Here is an 11,217-nt window from a genome sequence, read left to right on the forward strand (position 1 = left end):
AGAAATGTGCTTATGTGTGCGAGCACTCACATAACACCAACAGTATCACAAAACATTTCAAGGTTGTGGAGTGTACACTGAAAATACTCAGTCCCACATTGTGTAGAGTTTAAGTGACTCTTCTTTTGTCCATTCAATTTTAAAACAGCTGCTGGAATCCCCGTGAGAAGTATGACCTTAGTGCCCCGGCTTATTAGCCCTATTTTTAATCTAGAAATCATGAGCCAGAACTAAAAAACGTGTGAATTGCTTTTTCGTGTAGTCATACAGAGGGCATTGTGTGAACGAAGTTGTGTTTGCAACCGTTATGTGCTTTGTAATCATTCGTTGAGTACACAAGGTACAGTCTTTGTCAAACACGTACAGCCCAAGGGGTTTGCTTCCAAGCCATCTTAGCAGGGCTCTTTAGCATATCTGTCAGCCCTAAGCTTGGGTGGGTTGAGGACTTAGATTCCTCCTTTCTTCGTAAGATTAGAGTCGCTGAGTATGCAAGAGGAGCTCCACTGCAGGGCTCAGAAGCAGACCCCTTGGGCTTTATACGTTTGACAGAGACTGTATACATTCTCCGAGTACACAGCTTAACCAGCATGTACCGAAACTTCAAAAATATGAAAAAAATTGAAATAATTTTTGATATAAAATGTTTATTGCACTTCACATATCAGAATCGTTCTTTCAATGGCAGCGATAATTTTCTCAACCTCAAATTTCAAGCTGTCCTACAGTGTAAGATACAAACCAAATCTACTACCTTTTATGTCTGCTAAACGTTCGAATATTTTGCATCAACTATAAAATTGCATTTCTCATCATGTGTGGTGGTTCCCTTATGACAATGCAAAAATATGCGTTTTTCTTGCAGCATTACAATGTAGTCAGTGGGGCCGAATTTTAAAACTGGACTCCAAAGAAGACAGTGCAATATTTCACAATGCATACAACGCACAAGACTCAACGAACGCAATGCAATCCTTACTTAGGAAAAGTTTAGACCTCCTTGAACCTACGTTCGCAGGCGCAAGCTGTTACAAAATAAACTTTGAGTTTATGCACAAAAAAAGAGCGGTTAACTACAGATAGGACGCGATGCATATGTGGGTTAACTGTGCTTGACCTTCAAAGAATGCGAATGCAAGACATGGAAAGGACTTCACAATGTGCAATGGAGAAAACCATTTGACTTCACCAAAAAGGTTGCTGAATGTTTCTTATCAGAATGGATGTCTGTAACGGCATTTAAATGCACAGTGCCCAAGAAAAAGAGAGGTTCAAAGTTTTCTCCAAAGTAACCGACGATCAAATTTTTTTCCTGGATGCAAGGCACAATGGTGTCTATGGAAGATCGAAGCATGACGCTAAAAAAAGAAAACATCAGCTATTTGAAGCGGAAGGCTAACCGAAAAACCGCACTGCTTTTGAATTTAATGCACAATATGTCAAGTAATTTTTACAAACAGCCAAAAGGTATTCAACATTTTGTATAGGCAACTGTAATGAAATACTCATGTGAAATTTCACACAACCTAAACTAGAATTTTACAGTGCACTACAAAATAACAATGTTTTTCATAGGCACCAACCAAAGCACTTTTTGTTTCAGTAGCCACGACCCTTGAAACTAGTAATCATGAACACCTTACAAACAGCTAGAATGTATTCAACAATGTCTAAAGGAAACTAAAATAAAATACTTATGTGCACTAAGCAATTCACAAAAATGACCCAAATTACTAGCATTACAATAGAATACAAGATTAAAATGTTTCTCGTAGGCACTAATCACAGTATTTCTTGTTCCAGCAGCCGTGACCCCTGCAGCTTGTTATTGGGACACCTTATGCAAAAAAATATGGCTTTTTCAAGTAACACCAACAGAAGAAAGAAGCTAGCACAAAATGAAATGTTCACACAGCTGATATTCTGACAAAGAAAAGAGATTAAAAATGGTGTGGGCATAATGCCCCACAAATAATACGCCATTTATATCCAGCTGAGATTGCCCTCTGAGAAATGGTGACGTTGATGTTTGAACTATTTTCGTTGGCTTTCATACCACAGAATTGAAAACTGTTATAAAGCATGCAGACTCATACAAAACACATCAATACGAGGTCGAACACCTGCCTTTCCCCACTCATTCCTGTCACCAGCACTGCTGGAATAAACACAAAGATTAACACAAGAGCAAAAATTCCTGTGTTGTCATACAAAGAGAAATAGGTTCAATGTATCAATGAGTGAATTTATAATGACCATCACAAAAATACACCCACTAAGACTGCATGAATAAAAAAATAGCTGCGCATGTTTTAATCCTCCGAATCTCTTCACTGAGGCAGGATGGCAAACAGCAATATTGGGTATAAGATTTTTGAGTCTCCTTCCAACAAGAAGTGATGCCATCCACGTATGACCGTGATTGCATTTCCATTCATGCGAATTTACGAGCATAGCAGGCCTACTCTCCGTGTTCAGGAAATACTTCGAGCGAGTGTGTCTGTAGCCTAAGGAAACAACAAATGTACTTTCCTGAAAACTGTGTAAAAGTGAACAAAACTTACAAATGTAAAGATAAAGGTTAACTACCACCACCCTTCACAGGGCATTCAGCTAGAATCTCGTAAGATTGCATATAAAAAGGTAGCTAGGAAAACATATTGACCAAGGGCATCAGAAACTGCTGCTATTCTTTGTGAATCGCCATTTTGTGGAGTTTTAAATTTTCTCCTCGAGTGAAAGTCTTATGGCACAAATCACATTGAAAGGGCTTTTCGCCCTTATGAGATCTCACGTGCCTGGCAAGACTTGAATGTACTACAAAGGCCATGGGGCACAGCTGGCACTGATGCGGCTTTTCACCTGTGTGGGTACGGATGTGTGCCACCAGGCTGCCCTTGAATGGAAAGCTACTACCACAGTGGTCACAACGGTAAGGACGTTCCCCAGTGTGAGTGCGCTGGTGTGTCTCTAGATGTGCCTTATGTGCAAAGCTGCTACCACATTGGTCACAACGGTAAGGACGCTCGCCTGTGTGAGTCCGCTGGTGTTTCACTAAGGTACTCTGGTGTACAAAGCTCCTACCACAGTGCTCACAAAGGTAAGAACGTTCACCAGAGTGAGTGCGTTGGTGTGACTCCAGGTAGGCCTTTTGTGCAAACCTCCTATCACAGTGCTCACAACGGTAAGGACGTTCACCAGTGTGAGTGAGCTGGTGTGACTCCAGGTGGGCCTTTTGTGCAAAGCTCTTTCCACAGTCATCACAGTGGTATGGGCGGTCACCAGTATGGACTCGGAGATGCACCACCAGCTGAGATCTGTTTTTGAATCCCTTGCTGCAGTGGGTGCATTTGTGCAGCTTCTTTTCTGCATGTTTACCCCTGTGGTTACCCCTGCCAGAAGGAGTAGATTCCATGCAGTGGCTCACTACGCAGCTTTGACTGGTTGAATCTTGCACAGGAGGCGCACCATGGTCGCTCTGTGTGACGACTGAACCTGTGTGGTAAGGCAGAATATTTTCAATCAAAAGCAGGAACCAATATTGTACAGCTCGCATGGAGCTAGGGAAAAAAAGATGAATGTGGAGGACATAATTGTCAACAGCTGTGGATGGTTATAAAAAGTTTTATTGAATAGGTCGGCCTTAAGAAGAATTCAGGCCTGAAGAAAGATATCCCTAGAATGAATTCTGCAAGCAGCTGAAAACATTACATTTGCAAAAAATGTCATGCTTGCCAAATCCATTCAAAGTACTTGCATTACTGCCATCATGATAGACGATGTCCTAAGCCCACCCAAGTGGGCCTAATAACTAAACAAATGGCAATTAGCTATGTTTAGCACACTGCCACTTTTGTTTTCTTTATTTGCTCCTTAGACAGGGTATAAGAGGAAGCAAAAGGTAAAGGCTAAAAACCTGATGAGGCCTTGGACCCCTGTACGAGTCCTTACATCAATGCATAGAACTCACAGGAGTGACAGATTTGGTCAATAGTTCACAAATTACGGAAAACAACTTTCCAGAATATTAAGGGCAAATATCATCATTAACTACCACAGTTCTATGAACAGAAGCTTTTGTATCCTTCATACTACTCTTTGCAAGACAACGTTCAGGCACGCATTAATGGAGAAAAACTTCAGATTCTAACCTGATGAGTTTTGTCCAGAAGATTTGCAGCGTCTCGTGGTCATGCCTGCAAGTGAAAGACAGGTTACATCCATAAGACACAAGATTACATGTGGAACAATTAACATGGTGCGATGTGGATGAGACAGTGAAAATGGAATACAATCTCGTACAACAGTTGTGCTAGGTTGTGTAAATTCTGTATGCCAAGCTTAAAAACGAACTAGTCCCAACACAAACATTCCGAAGTTTCAATTCTGCACGCAGATGAGAGCTACAAATATGTTTATGAAAAAAATCAGTTACCTCAAAAATCAGAAAGCTGTTCAAGCAAACCAACAGCCACTTCATAGACGTGTTCGCTTGCACAGTAACTGGCTTCATGGGAAGGACTGTACAAGTCTGCCTACGCAGGCTTAAAAACTAACGAGTGTGAGCTATGCTTAGAGACAAAACACATTGGGACAGGATTCCGCCCCCTTTTTTTCAGACCTCTTACACACTTTGTACAGCACGTTGGAAAAAAATTTTTAGAGCATGACAACTGGTAAAAAATTGTCAGGAGGCTTGCTTGCAGCCAAGATTACAACTGCCCACGAGTGTGGCGAACATGTCCAAGGTGGTGTTTCCCCTGCAGCACTTCCAAGAGTGCCATTAACCAAATGAGCAGAAGCACATCTGAAACAGCACACTACTGGGTGTCGAGTGCAGTTAGAGCGTAACATATTTACTCGTGCAAGGCCCACGCCTCTAATGTCGGATGAAAAATTGTAATGGAAGTGAAGGCTGATGACGACAATAAGTGAGATGGTGAAAGAGAAGCTTTGGCTAAAGAGGGCCACGGCTCAAGGCACTTTCTTCGACACAAGTTGGGGTTAAAGGCCCATTTCCAAGCACTGCACGCAGGAAAACCCAGGGGAAAAACATGCGTATTGCATCACTGGTGGGTACCCAGTGCTAGTACTGAGATTACAACCCTGAACACCCTACATGTGTGGTGCATCCTCCAATGACTATGCCATTGCTGCAGAGAAAGCGAACGGCGCAAGGAATAAAGAATACAAGGATCGCTTGTCATCACTTATCAGAATCGCAGAATCGCAGCAACACTAAATCAGTTTTACAGGATTTGTGAGGCATGCAGACCTGCCACGTGTCAGGAACTCACTCCGGCAAAACCAGAAAATAAAAGAAAGAAACAGTGTGGTTCTAAGACGAGTAAATCTGGTAAAGCTTGCATTGCCTTGGGCAACACGGTAAAGAGCTGAGCGTCAATAGGTCAGCACAGCACAAGGTAAACAGAACACAGAGCTATACAGAAACACTGGGCAGGCAAATTTTTTCAAATGGCTTCACATCATAAGAAAAGAATTTCCTCCTCAAAGATAATTCAAGGTACATACAATCATCATGAACTGAAGTCCCCACCGGATGAATTACAAATGTGCACAACAGCACTAAGCGTTAGGAAACTAAAAAAAAACATTGTCACCCCATACAGCCAAATGTCGTCTGCTCTTAAAAGAGCCTCAAAACAGAACGGAAGGCGTTAGAATGCGGGCTAAATGCACACAGACACAAGCATAGTTTGGACAGAGGCAGGAATGCTTCGCACATGACAAAGTGAGGTCAGTCACGTGTGACCAACCACAAGGAATCATAGCGTACTCTTCAGCAGAGCCATAAAAATGTCCATAAACCAGTGAACGGCAGCAGATACGATACCATCTAGAATTCACCACACAATACTGACAGCAGGAGTTCTGCGGAGCTCCAAGTGTTCATAAAGACCCACCTAGCAGACACAGCAAGAGTGCAATCTGGTGGAGTCACCGTGAATGACGACAGCAAGCATTTTGAAAATTTGTGTGGCTGTACAGAACAAGATCAATACAAAAATTGATGTGTCGATCACACATTCATCAAAAGGGAAATTCTTTCAATGCATGCAATATTCACACGATGTTTCTGTTTTAAGTGAAAAAAGAATATGGTATAAATGAAATAATCAATTTGCACACTTATCACAGCAACCACAATGTCCAGCACAATTACATTGTTTTCTTTCATGTGATCTCGCACATCGTCTTTCGCAATGACCATCTCTTCAGTTCCAGAGATCCTGCTTTGATCTCTGAATAATAGAATGGAGTCAGATTCACCCCACTTTGCTCCAAAAGTAAAGGCGTCATTTTCTGCCGTTTGTATGTTTAACCGAACATAATGGCTTGGAACCAATGCCTCTCTTTTAATTAAGGTGAGCACCAGCTGCTTATTTTTTTTCGACTCTCCACATCACAAAGTTAATTGACAAGCTGACATGCAACACCCTACAGACACCGGCACAGGCCATCTTCCAAAAATATGCGAAATCACCTGAATATAATAACTGCCCTGAAACATATGCCAGTTTCAATCCCTGTGTTGTGGAATGCAGGACAACCACTCAGTATCCTCCCATCTCCTATCCAACCCTTTTTATGTGGAGTGGGTGGCTTCGCTAAGATAGCTGGAAGACCACTGGCCCTTGCACGACAGGCATAATCCTTTCTTGGTGCTTGCTTCTGAGTGACCAAATGTCGTGATTCTAATATTTCTACTACTGAGTGCACACCGTGAGAGTATATAGGTAATAGGCTGTGTTCAACTTCAGGCGTTCTCTTAATACCACGACAGAAATGGGAATCTCACCGAAAGCTTAATTTAAACTGGTCAGCCATTCCACACCAATGATTTCTGCTCAACCACTATCGGGTCAAAACGAACAAAAAGAACCTAGTGCCTCGTCAACAACAGGAACAAGTGTTAGCGACAACTATGCTGCCACCCGTTATTCCCTCCTTCCTTCTTTTTTAGGCGAGCCTGTTGTGATTTCAGGGGAAAGAACTATATTGCTTACGAAACAAGTTCACTAAACAAAATTTTTGTTTTCAAGGTAATGCCCACTTTCCTCATTATTAAGATCCCTGTAATTGAAGCAACTACATGAAAACTATTTCCAATCCACTTTGTTAAAGACGCAATGCACTGAGATCACTGCACATGGAATTTTCCAGGTTATAAGCATGAAGCAATGGAGTCATGAAAGGGTGGCAGGCGTGGTACTGAAGGTTTCTTCCTATGGAACGTTGTACGCATTGGCTTTTCTGTAATGACCTGCAAAATAACAGAGAGCAAAGGAGTGTCACTTTGGAATGAACACAAACGCCACAGGCTTCGGAACATGTGCGCTTTTGTGTAGACGGCAATGCACAAAAAGCGCATTTAACAACACTTTCTGTAGCCTTTCTTCTCTAGACACAAAATGTAAAATGATATGGATAGGAAAAAAGAAGAGCAGCTTGCAATGTGCTGTTAACTGCGAGTAAAAAAATTTGAAACTGATGTTTTCCACCAGCTAAAATGCAAAGTCAGTTGTGGTATCTTTAACAATGGTTGTCATTTCGGCCCAGCTGGTCGGGCTAGTTCTGTTGGCAGAGCCAGGTGGATTCTCATGAACCTAACTTTGCAGATGCAAATAAGTGAAAGTAAGATTCTGCCCGTATTCGCAGCAGTACATTGCTTTCGAAGCTTCATCCTCAGGCACATTTTACCCTGGCCTCGTAATACTGTCCTCATGTCGGAAAATCGAAACAGAGCACAGTAGACTAAGCAGGAGTCTCCAAAGCCACAACAGCATTGTTGATACGCTTTGTATATAGAGCACATATCACGCAGCAGGCACCTGCCTATTTTAAATGCATCTGCTTGTGTCTGTGGCATGATGCACGTGCAATACAGTAGAGCTCACTTATAACTGCCACAGACACAACAAACAATTGCTTGGCATGAACAAGTGCGGTGCCACCATCAAAGTATGCGTTGGGCAATGGCAATATGTTTCAGATACAACTACGGCCACTTCAGTCGGTTATAGCAAACCAGGACGTGCCGTTAATACCCCCAAATATGAAGGGGTTGCGCTTCCAGTAAGCGCGGAGATCGAAGAGCGTTTCAGCCCTCGCGAGATCGCCCCGGAAAGAGCAGGTCGACCTTAGAGAAATAAAACGGCAGCTTTGAAACCGTAAGTGGACGGCCTACAAGGGCCTGTGCGCTTGCCAAATGGGCAGCATCCAAAGTCGAGAAAAAAGCGAGAGAAAGGGAAATTGTTGAAAGCGAACCGTCTCCCCATGGCTACAGCCTCCATGAGCGAACCCAGATAACCACATACAGCCTTTTGACGTATCAAATACAGCACTTGCTGGACACTATGTATGTGCGATAGATCTCCAAATATGTCTGCATAACATTGAGGGGATATCCACAGGATTATCTGAAATGCATCCGTACCTCTAAAATAGTATGTTGTATAGATGTTACGGCTGGACATTTGTCGCATATAATGGATGTGCACATAGGGCGGTTAGACATCTATAGTGCTTCCTATGCAATGTAACAGAGGCCTCATTGGCAGTATATAGATGTTTCCAAAAAGGGCTCCCTGGGCGCTGCCATATTGTTCCCTGGACTGCAGTGGGCACCTCGTGCTAGCATGGTGGAAGCCGCGAAACACCTCATCTCTGGATTGCTGGAAACCGGTTCCCCCGTCGCTTCCACCCTGCTAGCGCGAGGTGCCCACTGCAGTCCAGGGAACATTATGACAGCGCCCAGGGAGCCCTTTTTGGAAAGGTGTATAGCAGCTGGTATCTACCTGAAGCCTCTGTATAAACTGCATTTAGGCTACCTAATACAGATAGCATGTAGGTTGACTGACAATCGCTGTAGTAAAAGTAAACTATAAGATTTGAATGATGTGCAATAATTAGGATCTCAATCCTCTAGGCTAGCTAAGGTCAAGAAAAAACTTACAACAGATATTCATTGTACATCAAGCTTTCTAGAATCTTCGCAGCCGCGTTAAATTGGCATCATTATCTTCATTGTTTAGAAAAATGTCTTACAACAGCATATAACACATTTTAACAGTAAGCAGCAAAACACTCGGAGAAAACCCAAATGGCAAGGGATCGTCTTTAGTGTTTATAAAATGAGCATACGAAATACAGCTACTATACTACAGAAGAACTAAACACCAAAATGGTCACTTGAGTCGTCAGTTCAATAACTGTGCCTATTGTGTTTGGTAGGTGAGTATATAGAGCACAGTTCTCAGCAAAACACTACTAAAACATGCTAACAGTGGCTACTCTTGCTGTCACAATTAAGACACATAGCACTGTAATAAAAAAGGCATACTCAAAAAGAATACAAAAAGCAAGCAGAGTGCTACTTGAGTTCACTGTGAAATATGCATACAGCCACTGCAAAAGACTGAAGAGAACGATGAGTACTTGGATCTGCTGCCGATTAAACACAAGTCATAACAATAACACAAAAAAATGAAACTAAAATGAATATGCACACAGTAGCTTGTAGACCAAAAAAAATTGCTGTCACAAAAATACAGCATGAATGTTCAAACAACAGAAGCTTGGTTAGTAGATACTTCTTTCAAAATGAATAGAATAGGAAGTAATGTATATGACAACATCGATGTTAAATGATAAGAGCAGGAACGAAAAGAAACACAAAAATTCGAATAAATGCGGACTGGCTAGCTTGCCTCTAAGCCAAATGAACAGAAAACGAATGTGTGAAAAGTAGCAAATTCCCTGCTTAGTGTAAATACAAACAAATCATTTAAGACAAATGCCAAAAGAAATGCAAAGAAACATAATAGCTGTTACTGTTATTTGCAGACAAGGCGCAGCACTGTACAGAAAGGACTAAACTACTTACATGAGTGGAACAGTGACAACTTAAGGCACATAGAAATTGCAGTAAAAAAGCACAGTTTCAAACAAAGAAAAGATGACTGAAATGCTATTCACGTAAGCTGTGAGGTGCACATAACAGAACCACTGTACACTCGCTGTCAAAAGGAAATGGAAGGCGACTTTGTCAAAAAAATTTAATTTCTTTAAATCTAAAGCATAATGGTCCATGCTTGTTTGGGCACAGTCGAATTTGCACAATCACAATTGGGCTGCGCATATGTATTCAAGGATGCATGAATTGGGGGGCCAATAATTAAATTTTTTCTGAGTATTGCCTTCCATTTACTTTTGACGGCACCTGTACATATAAATTCCAAATGAATGACGACCATATGGCATATTGCTTTGCTCTCTACCATAAGAAATAAATGCTGCGTTGAACAAAAGAAAGCTTAAATGAATATGCAAGCAGGAGCTTGTAGAGACTAGCAACAGGAGTTGTCATAAAAAACTCTAGCATAACACTTCATAAGCAACTTTAGCTGTGTTGGTGGATATTCAATTACCAGCTTATTCAATGAACACTTTGTTCTCAGTCCCTGCCAGCCCATTCACTGCGATTTGAATTGTCATGCTAGATTTTTTGTGACAATTCCTGTTTCTAGCCTGTCTACAAGCTTTTGCTTGCGTACTGTTTCCAGTTTGTTTTTCCACGCATTTATAACTTTTAAAAATATGCATTCCCGTAAAGACTCCTTTGCAGCTCTTGCTACAGCCGGTCCTCACAGTACAGCTATACATGGGCCACTCCAATGGGCAACAAAAGCGACGAGGCCTTGCAGCTCTTGTTCTGGCTTGAAGTTAGTAGGTTCACTGTTCAGCTGTGCATAGGCCACTCCGCTGGGCAACAAAAGCGACAAGAAAACTTCAGCGCTGTGCCCAAAATAAATGAAATACCTTAAACTTCTAGCACGTTGAAAATTTAGTTTTCTGAAACTAGCTGTGTGCATCCTATACTGATTACAAATGAACAGGGTCCATGGGCATGCCTAGACTAACTATAATACAGCATGAACGCTAACTTTTACGCTTTTAGAAATGAACAATGGAGCCTGTTTCCTCATCTGATCTTTCTGTCATGTTTCCTTGTACAGTTTCCGAATGCCAAATTAATAGTAAAAATGAGAACACACCACCACTGGTTTCGAATTTTTCAGAATGTCCATTCACGAGACATCACAAACACAAAATGCAAAGCATAATCTTTACATCTATGTGGCACTACAGTATAAAGAACGTGGGGAAGATTAGATTCTAGACAGCATAAAACGAACA

General features: G+C 41.7%; 1 protein-coding gene across 1 annotated transcript; it reads right to left on the minus strand.

The window, feature by feature from the left end:
- Positions 1-2,683: 2,683 nt before the first annotated feature.
- On the minus strand, positions 2,684-3,426 carry LOC149328132 (uncharacterized). Its single transcript, XM_089561470.1, has one exon. The coding sequence runs from the start codon at positions 3,410-3,412 to the stop codon at positions 2,684-2,686; it is 729 nt and encodes a 242-aa protein (XP_089417596.1). The 5' UTR covers positions 3,413-3,426.
- Positions 3,427-11,217: the final 7,791 nt, after the last annotated feature.

This window comes from Amblyomma mixtum, chromosome 9, assembly GCF_055824585.1.
Source record: "Amblyomma mixtum isolate Tamu chromosome 9, ASM5582458v1, whole genome shotgun sequence".
NCBI lineage: Eukaryota > Metazoa > Arthropoda > Arachnida > Ixodida > Ixodidae > Amblyomma > Amblyomma mixtum.

Excerpts from the sequence above, each read along its gene's own strand:
- LOC149328132 (XM_089561470.1), bottom strand. The coding sequence starts at position 3,412 with ATGGAATCTACTCCTTCTGGCAGGGGTAACCACAGGGGTAAACATGCA.